At 42.5% G+C, this 19,159-nt stretch overlaps 1 protein-coding gene across 6 annotated transcripts in view; it reads left to right on the top strand.

The window, feature by feature from the left end:
* The window catches only part of NTM (neurotrimin), a gene marked incomplete at both ends in the record, with an annotated part of 921,401 nt that overhangs the window by 791,715 nt on the left and 110,527 nt on the right, over positions 1-19,159 (top strand). For all 6 annotated transcript variants that reach the window (XM_080816924.1, XM_080816925.1, XM_080816926.1 and 3 more), the window contains one exon: positions 18,629-18,754. In XM_080816924.1, coding sequence (XP_080673050.1) covers positions 18,629-18,754 — 126 coding nt within the window. The remainder of the gene's footprint in view (positions 1-18,628; positions 18,755-19,159) is intronic.

Here is a 19,159-nt window from a genome sequence, read left to right as displayed (position 1 = left end):
GTTAGTTTTCCAAGAACACAGCTTTTCTGAAATCTGGGAGATAGCCTAGGGTAGGATAACAAGTGGCTGCAGGGCTTGGTAGCATCCATTATTTTTACTTGATTTTGGGGGGACTTGTGTTTTCTAATGTTGATCCCACTTTGTGTCCAGGCAAATAATGGTCAAGGCACTTAAAAGCAGACAGTTTCACTGGACTTGATTCATCCTAATCAAAAATAATGGTCACATCTGCCTGTTAATCTCTTTGTCACCCTAGAAATTGAGAGATTAGGGAAAGTTGAAGTCAAATCTAAAGTGTTCTGCTTTAGATGGTTAAGAGGATGACTGAAATAAATAAATCCCAGGTTTTGGGGAAGCCCAGATGATTCCAAATTTACAGTGACAGAAAGAAAGAAATGCCAGCAGGAGCCTTTGGTGACCGGGACTTGATCACTGAGCTCTGCAGCAGCTCTCCCCTCCCTGGGACCTCCTAGGAGGACCCAAAGTTTTACTTAATCCCATCTCATTCTGATGTTCTGCCTGTAAGGATCAACAATCATAGTCAGAGCATGATCAAGCAAAATGAAAAACGGAGCAGCCAAAGTTAAAAGAACCAGTCAGTGGCCGGCAGACCCATGGGTAATCTAGATGGTCTACTTCTGATGGTGCAGGTCTCCTCTGTGGAAATTCCATCACATCTCAGGTTACGTGGGCAGCCTCCTGTCTTTAGCTTGGGTCCTGCATCACGGTTGCTGGAGGAACCTGCAAGCCTCCTGAAATTCATGATGGCAGCAGCAGACAGAGACACCACCTCATCACCTCCATGGCTACTGCATTGGATAGGTTGTCTTTCCCCCAATGATGGAATGTTCTGGTCTTCAGGTCATGGCATCCCATGGAAATAGAATACTTCATATTCTTTTTTCCTTATTAATATGAAAACAGTTCCACAGAAATTGCCTATTTTGGCTATCATAAGAACTCTCTCAGGCAAAGCAGTCATAATAATTTCTCTTCTATGCATGGAGCCCATAAGCCCTGAGACATCAACCCTTTGGCCCCGATGTGTGCTGGGTCGAGGAGTCCTGTGGTTTCTCCCTGGCTCCAGTGCCCAGTGCACTGCTACGTCAGGTTCCCGCTGCAGGTCCCTGTGACCTCATGCAGGAGGGCCTGAGTGCTTGGATGATGGCACCTGGAATGCACTTGGGGTCATAATTTCAGAGAGGGGTGAGGGGTGGTAGCGGATGTGTGCACATGACTGCTCTCTTGACCACATGCTAGGAGAACATTGCGTGTCTCTGAATATCAGCGTCCACATAGGCACAATCTCAGCTTCCACTGGGTGTGTGATAGAGTCTGAGCCGGTGGGTCTGTGGCCTTGCTAATCTCACCATGCAATTCCACAGGGAAATTTGCTACTCTTAGGGCCTGTTCAGAGACTTGCCTGTCTTTCCTTCATCCTCACAGGGAAGGAAGTTGCTCAGATGGTGGATTTTTTTTTTTTTTTTTTTTTAGGCTTGGTTGTCTTGAAAAAACAAGATGAAAATTCTAGAAGTACATTCAGCAACACCACATCTAGCTTCTCTGCACCCAGCTCCCCCCCTTTATATTTTTCTTCGCTGTTCTGTTTTAGTTAGCGCCAATATAGTGCTCCCCTCCCACATATCCCTTTAGGGTGAAATGCCTGCTCAGTGTGCTTCGGAAAGGCAGTATATTTTAGGCAGCCTGATAAAAGACTCTAATAGCCCCAGATTAATGCATTCATTCCTAGCCAATTGAAGGATTCATTACAGTGCTTAGGCTGAGGCTCCTCTCTGACGAATTTGCCCTGGGTAATGAGCCATTCAGCAGCTGCTACCCTGCACTGTTGATAACCTGCGGAAGGGGGCAGTGAGATGAAACGGGCATAGGAAGAGTACAAAAGTGGGGAAGTTTCTGGCACCTCCAGTTGGGCCGGGCGAGAGAGCAAGACGGTGCTTGTGGACATGGCATCTGCCTCTGAGCTGGAACTGAGGAGTGTCTGGTGTGGGAATGGGAATGCATTTAGTACCACTGTGCCTCTCAAGGCTGAAAAGTGAGGTTCACAGCAGATCAGTATGACTGCTGTGAAAGCGAACCCCAATTGGGCAACTAGAAGGGGAGAGATATGGGGAGAAGCTTTCAAACAATTGTAACTGTCACAGAGTCAGAAAGTTAGGAGACATTCCTTGCAAGGGTTGGCTAGCCCAGTGATTGTGTGTGGTGGGGGTGGTGTGTGATGGTGACTTTACCCTCCAGAGAATATTTGGCAATGTCTGGAGACATTCTTGGTTGTTTCAACTCCCTTTAAGGGTTAGGGGACTGAGAGACTACTGGCATCTTGTGGGTGGACCAGAGATGCTGCTAAACAGCACAGGACAATGCACAGGACAGCTGCCACATAACAAAGAGACATCCAGCCCCAAATGTTAGTAGTGCCAAGGCCGAGAAACTCTGGCTAGCCCCAGACCATCCTATCATGATTGAAAAACCCAATGCATAACAAACGTAATTGGTTCAGGGTTATAGGGTGGGAGGACTGAAGAGCTGAGAGGGGCAGGAGCTTATGTCTCTTCTCTCTCAATGACATGCCCTTAACTCTAGGAGGCTGGCTTTCCAATTTTGCACTGATAAGTACTTTTGGAAATAAAGTTGTTCCTTCTCCTCCCAGACTCCGGAGCACCTTCCCAGCCCACATCTCCAGTAAAGAAAATTCCTTTGCCTACTTTTGTGAACTCGTGCCAGTCCCTAACCACTTTGGTCTAGGCAGATCTCTTTTGGGGGCTAGCTTATTATCTTCGTTATGCATTTTAGAAGTAGATGGTGCTGCTGATAAAAATAGGAATCGCCAGAGGAGTTAGCACCAGACATTATGAGATGCTGTATGTGCAGTGTTGTTGCAAACAGCTCCCCATGAGGGTGGAAAGGAGACCTCTTCCCATACACATAACCATATCTCACAATTATTAAATATTGATTCATCTCAGCAGGGGCCTGTGCCTGATTTCAAATGAAGGCAAGTACATTAACTTGTGCTAATCTCATCTAGACCCATAGTATTGGACCCTTGGCTGTCTCCGCTGACCCACGTTCTCTGATTGACAGCATAGATGGGATCCGATTCTTCGCCCACCATTCTGACTCTAGAAATAAGCATATATGAGTTTATATCTGGAGTTATAGGTTGTGTGGGATGTGAACACTAGAGCTTAATAAAAGAGAAAAGAAGTCTACATGATGATGAATAGCAATTACAGGGAATTAGATTAGTATCAGTGTCTGGAGTAATCGTAAACATTTTCTGGTGCCGATGTTTGATGGTGCTGGGGAGGAGGGGGGTGGGGGGGAGGCCCGGGGGATGATAGAAAGGAAGGGAGGCCAAAGATAAGAACAAATATGCAAGTCCATAGTGTGTGCTTAATGGAACTGAGATTTATTTTTCTGTGTGTCTTTTTAAGCCTCCAGATAGATCACAAAAAATACAGCCAGCCAGAAAAGAAATAGCCCAAATGTAATTTAAAGGACAGCTTTTTAACCAATACTTCAGCTTGGAGACACCTGTCCTATGTTCCTTGAAGACGCCCAGCTCAGGGGAGGAGTATTAAAGTTACTGATTTATCTTCAGTAGTACAGACCTATTTTTAATTTATTGCCTGGTGACAGATTTTTTGTTTAGCTTTTCTGTGTTACTCAACACAACCTTCTCAGTAAAAGAAGAACAGCCCATAGGCCATTGTTTTCTTTGATGTCCTATACCCTAAAAGAAGGCACTGAACTTGGACTTCTCAAAAGCATGTTGACATTTTCTCTGGCTTCATGACAAACAGCAAATTTCATAGTAGGAAATACAGTTGTTCTGCACCCCGATTCACGATAGATGTGTGTGTGTGTGTGTGTGTATGTGTGCGCACGTGCGCACGCATGCGTGCGTGCGTGCATGGGCATGTAGACCACCACCGGTGTAGCTTTTGGGGTGTGTGGTATGGCAGTAACAGTTTAATCATTCTAGTGTCAATAGTTAGGCCACAGAACCTGTTACCAAAAATATCTATTTTAATACCAAGGAGCCACAGGTAAGAGAATATGCATGTTGTAGTTGGAACATACAAATGAACACTCAGTTGTTGTGCCCCTACTATTTGCAAGGAACACTGCTCCATGCTGGGGGATATAAAAGGTGAAGCACAGAAAAGAAATAAAAATAGTATAACTCCTTCCTTCTGAGTCTCATATTCTAGTGGGGGTGCTGGATGCTTATACTAACATTTGTTAAGACAGCATATGATATGCTGTATGAGAGGGTTTGAACAAAGGGGCTCAGGAAGACAAATAAAGAAACCATTAATTCTGACCAGGGGAATTCAGGGATTCATCAGAAATTTACTGAGCCTTTACTGTGTGCTGTACGGTATTTAGGTGACAGGGACAGAATGGGGAAATATGGATAAGGATCTGTTCTCGTGGGCTTCACATTCTAATGAGAAAACATAAATGAAAAATACCAAGCAAATGACAATTCTGGGGAACAGATGTGTACCCCAAGATAATGCAATCAGGGTAATTATGTTGGGTAGGAAGATATCCTGAGTGGCATGGGCAAGAAGGATGCAGAGTAGGTGACTATTAAAGTAAGAACCAAATGACAAACAACTAGCCATATGTAGATCTGGGAAAAGAGCATTTCCGGTGAAGGAACAGAAATCGCAAAGGCATGAGTGAAAAGCCAGCTTAGCACCTTCAGGGAATAGAAAGCAGGTCAGGGGACCGGAGCAGAGTTCATTCTGGGCAAAGCAGTCCATGGAAAGTCAGAGCTCCCCCAGGATCCACTGTGAGAGAGACGCAGGTATGAATTTGAAAATTCACTGCCGTCAGGTGCCTTTAGAGGTTTTTAAGCAGGGGATGTGATCTAAATTATGTTGCTGTTTTTAATAACTGCAGTTGTGATGCAGGTAATGGAATGTCCGTGTCAGTGTAGAAGCTTGAGGACCAGAAAGATGATGGACTTAGGTAGTAAGAAGGAAGAAAATGGGAGCAAGGCAGGCTGAGGGTTATTTTTTGAGATAAATCCAACAAGACTTCATAACAGGTGTGGAAACGGAGATAAAGACAAACCACAGATTCCTGTGTCTTTGTCCCAACAACTAAACAGGTGATGATGTTGTTAACTAGGATGCCTTAAGGAGGATGGGGCGGTGAGGAAACCAGAACCCTGTTGGGGACATAGTAAGTGAAGTTTTCTACTGAACGATGAAATGAAGATGACAAGTAGGCCAATCGCTATCCTTTATTGAGCACACACTGTATGCACAGTATTGTCCTTAGCTTTTTATGCATATGAACTCATTGAATCCCCAGGATGGCCCTATGAGAAGGGTAATTATTAGGTCATCTTTTCTTACAGAGGGAGAAGTGAAGCTCCTTGATGTGCACAGATAAATTAATGTTGTCCTGAGTTTGCATGCCTTGCATTCTAAGGGGGAAGGGTGTATACTGGCATGAAGATCATGCAGTTGCATTTCCCATAGTAAGCAGTCAGGTGCTCTCTACCCCTTGGTACCAGGAGAGCAGAAATCCCTGCCTGAGTGATGCAGGGGAGCAGAGGGCCCCGTGTCAAGATTCATTGACATCCTGATGGGCCCACTTCCGCCTGCTGTGAGCTGATGAGGAAGAAAGAGAGTTATTGTCAAATTCCCAACTTGCCCTTTTCGATATAAAGTTCACTTGTAATATATATATATATATATATATTTTTTTTTTAACTTCGATTGCTAATGCATTTTGTTCTCTGGAGTGCGAGAGACCCAGCTTCCTGCGTAGCCTTTAATTAGTTTCTGGATGATGACATCTCCGCTGAGAAGCAACTGGTTGCGTCCCTCCAGTCTCGGGGGGAGATAAAAGAATCTAATAAAGACATTTGGTATTTCTAGGTGATGTGTTTGACAAGCTTTGTATTAACAAGAAGTCGTGTTGGAACTTTTTTCTTTCCCCAACTGCTTCCCTCACTTACTCCAGCACTGTGACATTTCACAGGGGGATTAACAGAGCCATCACAATCACGGAGACCTTGTAGCTTAAAACAGACCAGTCTGCATCTCTGCCCCTCGTGCTGGAGGGGAAGAGGCTTCACCTTGATCTGTTCACAGACCTTAACCTTTATGAGGGATTTAGCGGCAATAAGGCCTCAGAACAAGAAATCAGTTTAAAACCAACTGACAAGTTACTTTGGACAGCAGTGGGGCCACATTCTGGGCTTCCGTATTCAAGGCCAGATAATGAGATGTCTCTTGCACATGCCTAAATTGTTCCCAAAGACCATGGTCACAGGGGGTGTGGATATAACTCAGATTTTCATCTTGGCATAAGTGATCGCGGCGCTCAGATGGAGAAAAGCAGAAACTCCCCCAGGGTTGTCTCCCTTCCTCTGCACATAAGCTTGCATGTACTTGAGGGGAAAGAGAAGAGCCTGTGGAGAAGCTATACCATACCACAGCCAAGGATGGGGTGGGGAGGACTCCCCACAACCTCCCAACTGCAGCCAGCTGGTTCGATAGCCGGTGTGTCAGTGTGTAACTACCACTGCTTTTAGGCAATTGGGAATGAAAGCCGAAGACACCACCAAGGCAGCTGAGGAGGTGAGCCAGCTTGGCCCGGTCAACAGCCAGTGGATGGGCAATCCCAGGAAGCAGGCCTTTGCAGGGCTGAGTGTGGGACCTCCGGAAGCCAGGGGCCTCATCTCTGCCCCCTTGTCTCTATCTGATTTGGGTGGGGCAGCCAGGAGAGGGGAATAGTGGGTACCTGCCTACCCAGGCAGCTCTTAAGGGCAAGAGGAGATTCTGAACCGAGAGAATCATTGCCAAGAGGCCAAGAGATTATGGTGACATATCCAGACACACTTACATAGGTGGTTCCTTGTATTGTCACGAGTTGGAGGTGTGTGTTGGGTGACAACACTGAGGGTTATAGAAAGACTATTCCTCTCTCCACAAGGTGGGTTTCTGAGCAGAGGCTAGAACACCCAAGGGGCAGAGTAAGCGAATCTCTTCCTAAATTTGGAGAGAAAGAGGACCCCCTAAAGAGTTTCTGTAGCTAAGGTCTGGGGTAGCCAGCTTTGTCCTGAGCCAGATGGGGTCTGTGTCTCATTTCTCTGAAGATCTTTTGGAGCTTATGCAAAGAAATCTTTCTGGAGGAGGGGACAGCTGATAGGTTCGGTGATCGGAGCAAAGTAACTGACATGGTTTTATAGTTTACCTTAACTGGCCACTTGAACGTCACAGACACGAGCGGCATTCTCTGTTTAGGAAGACAAGAGACATAGCCAGATGCCAGAGACCAGGGGAACAAAGGGAACTGCCCGAAGAGGCTTTGTGGTAGGCTCTGGCTGCTGGTGAAAACAAAAGTAGACAGTTCCTGGTGGGCAGGAATTAGAAACAGGAGGCATCAGAAAATTCCTGCCAGCAGCCACCTTGGAGATGCATGTGAAGAAAACATGCATGTCAGAAGATGTCACAGGTGTGCTCTGAAGAAATCCTGGTCAGCGATTCCAGGGTGGATTTTTACAGCAGACAATTAGGCTGTTTACCACTAATTGATTGAACTCAGCATTATCTCAATCACAATAGCATTCATTTGTGGAGTGATTAGCAGTTCACTAAGTGATTTCAATTATACCTACATATTTCATGTGATCTCCAAAACCCTGTAGAAAGGGGTGGGGTCCAGGATCTGCCACTCTCTGCACACAGTGCCACTCTCTAGGTGGCACTAGGCTTTGAGCACACTGTTAACTATTTAAAGCCCCAGTGTTTTGCATTAAATGGGAAAATGCATGACAAATACCTGGTATTTATTGGGTACTCAACAAATATTCGTTCTCTTCAATGAGGAATAGTAATAAAAAGTAATATTATCTTGAATTTCTCTTTATTTTTATTCATGACATTATGTAAGTGAGTCAGATTATTAACTGAGTCCCTTTTGGTTAGCTTGACTTTAGTTTTTGAGGACCTCTAGTTTGTGTAAAGTGTAGCTGATTTTTTTTTTTTTTTTAAGGGACACCTTATTAGTGAATTGCAGTTGTCTGACTTCCTGTATGGGGACCTTGAGTTACTTGTGTAACTTTTCTGAGTTTTGTTGTCTTTATTGTGCCACGGGGATAATGCATATGAATTTCCATGAGAATTTAAAGGGAAGCAGTGAATGTCAACCTCCAGCAAAGTGCTTAACACAGAAGGCGTTCAGTGGCCCTTCCCTCCCCATTCCCTCTCTCCTCCCTTCATGACCTGGTCCCTAAAAGTCTGGCCCTATTCAGCGAATGGGGCATGAAGGCAGTCATACACATTTAACCCAAAGCAAGGGCTGTTCTACTAGAAACTGGTTAACAACAAGGCCTGCCTGGATGGCAGATCCACATCAGGATTAGCAATAACACCCTTATGTGCCCACATTAAACAATTGATGAAGAGATGCTTCTTAGAAATTTCTTGGATGTTGCCAAATATAATGGAGCACTTATAGTTACAGGTAAGTTGCTGTGAAATTCAATTTACGCTAATATGCCCAGTAGCAGGGAAGCATAGAGTGAGGAATGCATGGTGTTTATTTTATTCTCCTATGTCTCTATCAGGAACGACTAAACTGGGTCAGGGAGCAGAGCTCATAAAAACTTCCTTCCACATTTCAGCTGATCCTGAAAGGAACGAATTCCAAACTTCAGAACCAGTGGTTTATGACTAATCCTGAATAAATCACTAGCTTTTCTCTCAGGGCTTCATGATTTTCCAGCCAACATGAAGGGCTTTAATATGGAGAGCGAGAAAGAATGAGATGTAAGAAGTGACAAAAGTGTTCTGATGAAATAAATAATAGCCGGCCTGAGCTTTGTCATTAAGAGCATTTTCAAACTCTGATTTGGGATTCTGAATGTCTGTAATCTGACCTTTTCTTTCTGGAAATTAGAGGCAAGAAGCACACTGCCAGCAAGGAAATGGGTTCCTGTTGCCCATCCCCACCCCAGGTAGCAGCCTGCATCCTCACCTAAATATATGTTCGTCTCCCAACCCCTAGCTCATCTGAAGTAATGATTAGCACCCACTTTGGTGAGGGATGGAGTCCCATCTCAACCCCACAGCTCCTAAGGTCTGTGTTTGTCTTCATAGTGACCTTTAGAGATACACATTTTTAGTAACACTAATAAATCACATTTGAATAGTACTTTACTTTTAAAACGTGATTTCTCATAGTTTTGTCTGATGCATAGAACATCTATTCTGAAGAGGCAAGATAGTAACATAATTAAATTAATCAGTGAGTTAGATGATTTACGTGAGTTTATGCAGCTCGTAATTGCTGGGTCTGGTCTCACCAGATCTTCGGATGCAAAGGTTAGGTTTCTTTTTATCAAGGGATGAAAAGTCCCACAGAACCTACAATATTGGAATGTGCATTCCATTATACAGATATTCTTATTGAAAATAAGGAAGAAGGAAAGACGGGAAGGAGAAAAGAAGGAAGCGAGGGAGGAAGGAGAAAAGGAAGCACAGAAGATAGAAGGACAGACTGATTAGTCTTTTCAGTCCAGATAAGCCAAATAAGGTCTCAGGGGACCCACCAGTGTATCGGATTGATTATTTCTCCACCATGGTGGAGAGACAACTAGGAACACCTGGTTGTGGGAAGCAGCAGCTATGGTGTTGCTTCCAGTAAAAGCCACCCAAGAAGGCTACAGCTCCCTGCCTCAGCTCACAGTAGTGGAATCTGAATGTGAGGTTGCTGATTAGGAAGTGCTGGAGATGGAGCAGAGGGAGGATGAGATATTTATGCAAATGTGGGATGGTCCAAGAAATATACTACAAAAACCTCCCCTCCCCTCTTCAGACAGAGAGTAAAAGCACATACAAATGAACAGAGAGGACTCTCTTTCCCAAATGTACTGTGGGCATGCCAATATTCACACAGAGAGGTAAAGGGGAATGATGGGTGAGGGACAAATGAGTTCAGCAAGCTCCAAAGGTCACAGAGTTAGGAATCTGCCTTCCACTGGACTTAACTCTCCATATGAAGACAATATAGCTTGGATCATTCAGGTCTCACTGTTGACACTTACTTGGGTAACTGAGCAAATTTAAAAATCTCACTAAGCCTTAGTTTCTTAATCTCTAAATAGGAGTAGTAGTACTGCCTCATAGAATTCTGTCAACATCAATTCAAGCTTCCTGTAAAATATCTAACACACAAGAGAAAATCATAATGTGTCAGTGCCCATATGTATGTGTGTATGTACTTAGTGTCTTTTTCCACATGCTTTAAAAAAAAAAATCTAGCTCATATAATCCCTCATTTAAAAAAAAAACAAAAACAAAAACAAAAACACTCGGGGCGCCTGGGTGGCTCAGTGGGTTAAAGCCACTGCCTTCGGCTCAGGTCATGATCCCAGCGTCCTGGGATCGAGCCCCGCGTCGAGCTCTCTGCTCAGCAGGGGGCCTGCTTCCTCCCTTCTCTCTCTGCCTGCCTCTCTGCCTACTTGTGATCTGTCTGTCAAATAAATAAATAAAATCTTTAAAAAATAAAAAAAAACACTCTACAACTTTGCAATTTTAGGTTGTATATCCTTGAACAGTTTTCCTGATGCCTCTGCATATAATTATCCTCATCTGTAAAATAAAGGAAAAGAAATAATTAGATTGACCAACACACCCTATTTGCCTGGAACTTTTCTGGTTTTAGCACTGAAAGTCCTATGTTCCAAGAAACTCCTCAGGTCTAGGTAAACCAGGACAGTAGTCATTTTAGAAATAATAACTACTTGTGGGGTTAATATTGGGATAAAATAAAGCAACATATGTAAAACAACTATTATACAGTAAGTATTTAATAAATAGTATCTATTAGTATTATCATAGATACTGAACATTTAGGGGTCATTTCAAGATCTTGATGGAGGTCATTCCTTTCAATTTATTTGCATTTCCAAACAGTCTTATAAAAATACCCTAACCCATTCATTCAAAAATATTTATTGAACAGCTGTGCCAGACATGATGGTATGTGCAGAGCACTTCAATGAACAAAACAAGCAACAGAACTTATATTTTACTTGGAAGAAGCTGGCAATTATTCAACCATCTGCCATTCTAAAGGTTCCATTTTAGAAAAGGTGATCAAGGAAGGCTTCTTAGAGGAGTTAAGATTTAAAGAATAAGAATCAGCCAGGTGAAGAACAGGGAGAAAGACAAGCAGAATGAATCTGAGTCAAGGAATGAAAGGCTTGTGGTGTTTCAGGAGGAAAGGTAGCCAGTGGAGTGGGAAGAATAAAGTGACTTGGGTTGGGTACAGACAGAAGAGGCAAGATCTGGTCCATGAAGAGCTTTTGAGCTCAAGGAAGGAGTTCTCATGCTTCATGACCAACTCTTCTCTGTTCAGTCTGGATGAAAGAAAGAAGGTCCTAGATCAAGCATATTTTACCATAACCCGACTCCATTGTTTAAGGACTCAGTTTTGCACTAGACTTTGTGCTGGTCCACAGTAGCTAGAATGAAAAGATGGATCAGTCGCAAACCAACATCTGCTTGATTGCATCTTTAAGAGCTTTTTGATGTAGATTGAACATGCACCAGGCCATTGACATGCACCTGAGAGTCTATGTGTGGGGTCCAGAAACCAGGAAACTTAAAGGTGTTCCAGATTGGTCCTTTTTGTACTATAAGGACAGAGGTCCCAAGGCCTTAACAGTGAAGGAGCTGTGAAGGAGTTGTGAAAACCACCCTGAGTTGCCATGGGCATCTCAGATCTTTGCTACAGAGAGGAGGCAAGAGGGGAGTGCCACCGGCAGTAAAGGAAGCCGTCTGGGATGCATAGATCTGCGTGTGTCATGCAGAATAACCTGGTCCATGCAGCTTATGTGTATTCCCAGCCCCACAGGACTGTGCAATGCTTAATAAAGCATCTTAATTTGGATTTAATAGGATATGTACTGTGGGCTAAAAACAGCAAATTGCTATTTATTAATGACATAATTATTAAAACTTAACACCTGGACAGTGGAAGCTAAACCAAGAGTGAAGAAGTTCCCTAGAATAGTTTCAATAATTATCTTATTTAATTATTTATACTTTTGAATTAGAATTCAATAAGAGCCAGATTAAACCTTAACATAATGTATTAAATGTAGACCTGTATCCAGAGTGTTCAGTGTGTCTCAGGCGGCTTTTGCCTTCCTTCCCAAACATAACCTACTCACTTATTGGTCTTCCTGTTTCCATACTGGTGTGTTCTCTAGATTCAGAGCTCCACGTCAGCAGAGATGTCACATGCATGTTTGTGGAAACAACATAATGGTCTTTTTAAAGGAACCACGAACTCCTAGCACATCTCATTGACTTTTGTGGCTTCCGTTCTCATTCCTCTGCTGTTTATTGTCAAACCATGTTCTGGGAACTTGTCTCAGACCTTTGATGGTATCACTGTAAGTGCTGAAAGGATAGATCTGCCTGCATGTCTTTGAAAATCTTGCCATCAGAATGTCTAAAACAGAATCGAACTCATCAAAACATTGTCCTTCCCCAAGGAAGATCTTTGTATATCATTCTGTGTTCTGCTAGCTTAGCCATCCAGCTGCTGTTGAACAAAGTGGCATTCATATTTGACTCCTTGTTTCTAGTTTCCCTATTCCCTATTTAGTCACGAAGCACCTGCACATTTTCCTGGACGTTTCTTTTCTTTCCATCCTTATAGAGCCAGTAGTTTAACCCAAGCCTTGAATCTCACTCTAACATAGACTAATTTATTTGACTTTAATTTCTCTCTATCTCATTACCTATGATACGTCGTTACCAGATCTATTTTGCTTAAAGTACATTGAAAATTTATGGCATTTTTTTCTTTAAGAAATTCCAATTGCTTGCCATTGGCTATAGGATAGAATGAAAATCTAGGATCTAGTCATTCAGGCTGTTCCAGACTTTGGCTTTAGCTTACCTTCCATCCCATTCTTCCTTGAGTCAATTAAAATTTATCAAGCATCCATTCTGTATTGACACTACATATATGTGTTTCCAAGCACATACAATATTAAAACTCACTTATTGGGCACTTCATATTGCTAGGAGTGCCTTTAAGTCCATTTTCTAAACTTACTCCTTAAATCCTCAGAAGAAACGTGTGAGGTACATGGAATTATTGCTTCATTGCATGGATGAGGAAGTCAGGCACAGAGAGGTGAATTGATCTGGCTAAGGCTACCCAGTTGGAACATGGTTTAGCCAGTATCTCAACCACTACTCTCTTTTGTCTTTTGTAGTAAATCAACTTTCCATCGTCATACATTTGCTGATTTCTGCCTTCCATGTTGTGCCCATGTATTCCTGTCCTACTTGAAGCAACTTTACTTTTTCAGCCTTTGTTGCCTTCCAGAATAGACTCAAGGGATAAGGCAAAGTCACTGTGACACTTCTACTTGCTGTGATCTTCCCTCTTCCTAACTTACAGAGCTTAATGTTTGTACCACTCATTTGACATTCAACCACACACAATTTTGGGACAAATTTTGCTTTATTTTTCAACCCTCTGGGATGTTTATACACACTGTTTTCCCAAATGGATTGCTAAGTTCATAGAGGGCCAACCAAATTTGTATATTTCTGCATGTCATTCATGTATGTATAACACAGTTGTGTATATCGGAGGTGTTCACTAAATGTTTGTTGAATGGCTTTTGGCCCAGGCTCCTTTAGCAGCCATTTGTCCATCACCAATTATGCCTGGCCACAGAAACTCTTAATGATAGGATTCTTGTATTGTCTCCTTTGCCTACAATTTCTTCCCTCTTCAGATTCACTTTTATTTTTCTTCTGCTTCTTCTTTTTTTTCTTTCTTTATTTAATTTTTTAACTGATTAGGCATCTCTTGGAACTTTTTTTTTTGTATTATTTTATGTTAGTCACCATACAGTACATCATTAGTTTTTAATGCAGTGTTCCATGATTCATTGTTTGTGTATAACACCCAGTGTCCCATGCAATCCATGCCTTCCTTAATACCCATCACCAGGCTAACCCAACCCCCCTCCCATCTTCCCTCTAAGACCCTCAGTTTGTTTCTCAGTGTCCATAGTCTCTCATGGTTCGTTTCCCTCTCTGATTTCCCCCCTTCATTTTCCCCTTCCTTCTCCTACTGTCCTCCATGCTATTCCTTATGTTCCACCAATAAGCGAAATCATATAACTTTCTTTCTCTGCTTGACTTATTTCACTTAGCCTAAACTCCTCCAGTTTCATCTATGTTGATGCAAAAGTTAGATATTCATCCTTTCTGATGGCTGAATAATATTCCATTGTGTATATAGACCACATCTTCTTTATACATTTAAAGGACATCTCAGCTCTTTCCACAGTTTGGCTATTGTGGACATTGCTGCTATGAACATTGGGGTGCATGTGGTCCTTCTTTTCACTACATATGTATTTATTTTCTTGAGCTTAGTTCAGGTGTCATATATCCAAAAATCTTCCATGACATCAGCCTCTAGGCTGGCTTTGGTATCTATCCCCTGTATTCCCTCAACATCAAATCTATTCCTCTATATCACAATGCCTTAAGGAGATGTTAAGGGGTTATACTTTTAAAAAATATTTTATTTATTTACTTTTGTGAGAGAGAGAAAGAGAGAGAGAGAGAGCGTAAGCATGAGCAGGGTGAGGGGCAGAAAAACAGTGTCCCTGCTGAGCAGGAACATCCCCCCCCACCACCACCACCAGTGATGCAAGACTCGATCCCAGGACCCTGGGATAATGATTTGAGCTGAAGGCAGACGCATAACCAACTGAGCCACCCATGTGCCCTAAGGGGATATACTTGTGGGATCTATTTTTACATTTCTACACTGAAAACTCCTTGAGGACAAGGGCTATGTCTTTTTTTAGTGTTGAGTTCTTAGCGCTAAGCATGATGCTAGTATATGGAAGTGACCAATGAATATTGATGAAGGAAGGGATGGGAAGGGAAGAAGGAGGGAAGGAAGGAAGGAAGGAAGGAAGGAAGGAAGGAAGGAAGACAAAGCAGTCCTAATATATTTCTAACAGCCTGCATAAAGAAAAGAGGTAAGATGCAGAATGTATCCATGGAAACAATACAAATATATAAATAGCTCTATCTTAGTTGGCCAGAACTTTTTTATGAACATGAATTAGCTAAGACCAGAGTACATCCTTATCAATTCAATTTAATTTTAAATACTGACAGTATGCTAGCACTTGCCACCTAGAAAATGATACTCTAAATCCCCCAACATCTTAGGCACTATGTCAATTTAGTTCTGATAACTGGGATTGTAACTCTGGCCAAACCACCTCAGCTCGATGTCATGAATGGTCTGCCTTTCAAACTCAGCTGGAACCATTTGCCACCTTTGAGCTGGACTCCTGTGAAGGACTGGAAGGACAGTGAACATTTCTTCAACTTCTACTTCATAAGTTGGACGCTTTCCAATTGTTAGTGGAGGGAGACAATTCTAGATGATTCTTCTAAGCACGAGGTGTGATTGTCTCATTTAATATACTTACTGTGCTGACAGCTTTGGCCCAAAACACCTTCTATTCTACTTGGGGACTTTCCATTGTTCTCTAGTGTATGATTAGCAGATTAGCTATCATGTAAGAAGCCAGGAAAATGAACTCCCAGTAAGCCCTTCCAAAGCAAGAGTAATTCATTACCCAGCCTGATTTCCACTTAAAATGTACTTTAAGCACACTTCCAACTACAAACCATAAATCACCCTGTGTTCACAAAGTCCATCATTTTTTATTTTATTGCATGGCGTTGGCGTGACATAATCCCTTGCAGAGCATCTCGGAGTGCTTTACAGATCAATAAATTACTTACCTGCACAGTTGAAGCAACGTCTGCAAGGCCAGCACGGTCATTATGCAAGCAGCCTGTCCTCCAGAAAGCAAGCAAAGCTCTATGGGTGCCAGCGATGGGCGGGAGCAAGGGCCAGGCAAATGTATGGGTTGGGGGAGTGGTGGTGCAAGAAATGATATTTAATGTTCCAGTTAAAACTGCAAATAAAATACATCAAGTTTAAGTGATTTTAAGACTAAGAGCATTTAGAAATTTGGATCCTTCAGACAGTCAGCAAATCAAGTGTTTAGTCATTAACTCATCTATATTTCTGTCCTGGAAGATTCAAGTTAGTCTTTATAAAATGGTACAGCTGTAAATTTGCAATGTTATGTCTTAGAGGTCCTGGATCATAGAACCAATGGTCACTCCCCAGCCCTCACCACGTTGACTCTCCTACCAAATAGTTGTGAGAGTGCAGGGATATGGGCAAACACACACACACACACACACACACACACACACACACTGCCTCACTCTCTGAAGCTCAATATGGATTTAATCTAAAAATTATTAATTGGTGTTTTCTTTATGCAAGACACCCTATTCAAGACAGCAGAAAATAAAAAGAAGAGTAAGGCTCTTGGTCTGTAGTTATATTCAGAAAATTTATAGCATAGAAGAAAGATGGTACTGGGGTAATATAAACAAGTTTGTTTTAAATTCCTTGGAGGAGGCTATGGGATCCCCAGGAAAGAGAGGTCACACCTATTTAGAGATATCTGGAAGATGTTATGGAAGGGGTGGTAACTCAGTTGGACCTTGAACAATTCCAATAGGTATACATAGTTGGAGAGAGAAGTCTAAGTGATCAAAATCAGCAGCAAGGGCCTGGTGATTAGGAACTAAAAGTATAACACATGCTTCTTAATGAGTGTTCCCAGTTGGCAAGAGTGTAGGAAAGGGGTGAGAGACAATATGCTAGAAGGAAGGAAGGAACGAAGGCCAGAAGAAGATATTGCCATGATAACCCCCTTTCATGGAGAAGAAACTCCAACATAATTAGAAGTCCAAGCAGAAGAAAGAAGTTCATCACAGAAATTTCCAATCAATTTGATTTCACATGAGGGTCATCCTCTGATCTTGGGACAGGGAATAAGGTTAATGTTTCCTGGGATCTCCAGCAGGACAGCTAGAATTGTATACTGGGTAGATGATGTGTCTTTGAATTGCACAATCTGATGGCTCAAAGGGGGACTTATTCAAGGGAAAGACCTCATATAAAGAACCTTAAGTGAGATAGATGGAGGGGCCACTTAATTTGTAAAGAACTAAGGTGCCAAAACTAGTGTCGGTGGGTTGAACTGATAAGCATTAGTGATCCAGTCCCGATGTTGTTACACACATGTAGCAGGTCGGAAAGGTGGTTCCCTTGAATACCATTATAATTCCATTCTATAAATACTTGTTAGGCTTTTGCTGCAGCTATAAATATGAGTACATTATGACTTAGGCTGTCAAAATGTTCTTGGTTAGTGGATGAGAGATGCTAAGCAAATAACCAAAACATAGTAGGATAAGTGCCAAGAATTAGAGTCTGGGAGCTCAATAAATGACAACCTTGCTTTATAAACCAATTGGCAGATAAGACAAATGAGCAGTCATACTTGAACTGAATATCACATTCACTGGGGGTAAAGATGGTAACAGAGAATTAGGCTTAGATGCGCAGCAACAACAAGCTTCAACAACAAGCTTCTAATTTGGATCCCCAGAAAGAAACAGGTGCACACAGGCAAGTGTTGGCTGCCTTGTGGGCTCTACAGGTCCCTGCAGGATGCTGTTCCTGTGAAGCAGGTATGAGGAGGACCACAACAGAATATAGGTTCCTAAAAGAAGCCTGTTCCCAAAACAAAAGACTGAAGGAAGCAGGGTCCTGCTCCCAATTTTACCAATTAGATAAATCCTTCCTCTCCTTGGGGGATTAAGTTAGGATGCAGAAGGAAAAGAGACCAAGTGTGTTATGACTAACTGGTGTGCCCCCTGACTCCACATCAGGTATGTGTCATGTACTCTGGGAACACAGATGAGAAGCAGCAGTAACTTAAATTTGCAGAGGACAAAGAGGAGTAGGGGTAGGGAAAGCTGAAACAACATAGCATCTGATTTGGGCCTTAAAGGATGACTAGAAGTTTTGAGAGAAGGACATAAAGAACAATATAGATTCTGAATGTGTGATGGCCTGGAAGGACCTGGTGGGTCAGGGATAACAAGGAGGGGAAGGAAAGGGAGGATGACTGGGAATGTCAGTGGAAACACAGAATGTTCCTTGATTCTGAATGACCCAGTATGCAGGTCTGAGAAGCTTGAATATTTTCAGGTAGGCCATAGGGAGGAACTGGAGGTGTTTAGGCAGAGATAGGATAAAATCAGAATTGAGTTATATAAAGAGGATTCTGAATGTAGCGTGGAGAATGACTCGTGGATGTCTGTCGGAGGTGGGTGGGGGTGAGTGGAGAAGGAAGCGGGTGGAGGCTAGGAGAACAGTTCTTGCAGTATTGCGGTGGAATCCATTCCCATTCAGACTCCCAGACTCGGTGTTTAAATGGGAGGAAATAGAAGTTAAATTCAAGGTAAGATATTTCTTTCACGTTTAAGGTAATTCCCCTAATTTTTCATCATTTGCTCCTATAGCCCCGATATTTCATCCCCTGCGTTTTCCTGCCAACTATCATTATAAGATAACAAAAGAATATTTTAACAAGATTTTTATTTTCCTTCTCTCTGTTTTGTTTCCACAGTATCTCCCAAAATTGTGGAGATTTCTTCAGATATCTCCATTAATGAAGGGAACAATATCAGCCTCACCTGCATAGCAACGGGTAGACCAGAGCCTACGGTTACCTGGAGACACATCTCCCCAAAAGGTAAGAGAGGAAGTGGAAGAATTGTTGGCCATGGCTAGGACATCTTGGCACTGGTGACTTTGTCCAAAGGATCCTACATTTTTGATATCCTGATAACAATGTACTTAAGCCTCTGCAGAAAATGTCGGTGTTCTCTGCAAGACAGGAATATATCTTTTAAAATTTCAGAAATTGTATTTGAGGATCTCTCAAATTCTGGGGAAATGAATCCCTCTTGTTTCTGGGTGAAATGGTGGTGAGATGTTCTGGGTGAACTCCACTGGTCCACTTTGCTGATAGAACAATCAGCAAAGTTAGCATTGTTCAGGTGGTTGTTGTAAGATACTGAAAACACAAACACACAATGATGAACAAAAGTGTTGAATGGCCATAGTCCTGAAAGGAAAATGTCCAAGTCTGCTTCTT

Source organism: Martes martes (genome assembly GCF_963455335.1).
Source record: "Martes martes genome assembly, chromosome: 10".
NCBI classification, from domain to species: Eukaryota; Metazoa; Chordata; class Mammalia; order Carnivora; family Mustelidae; genus Martes; species Martes martes.
The sequence above is the reverse complement of the archived record's forward strand: the minus strand, read 5'-3'. Positions and strand labels throughout refer to the sequence as shown.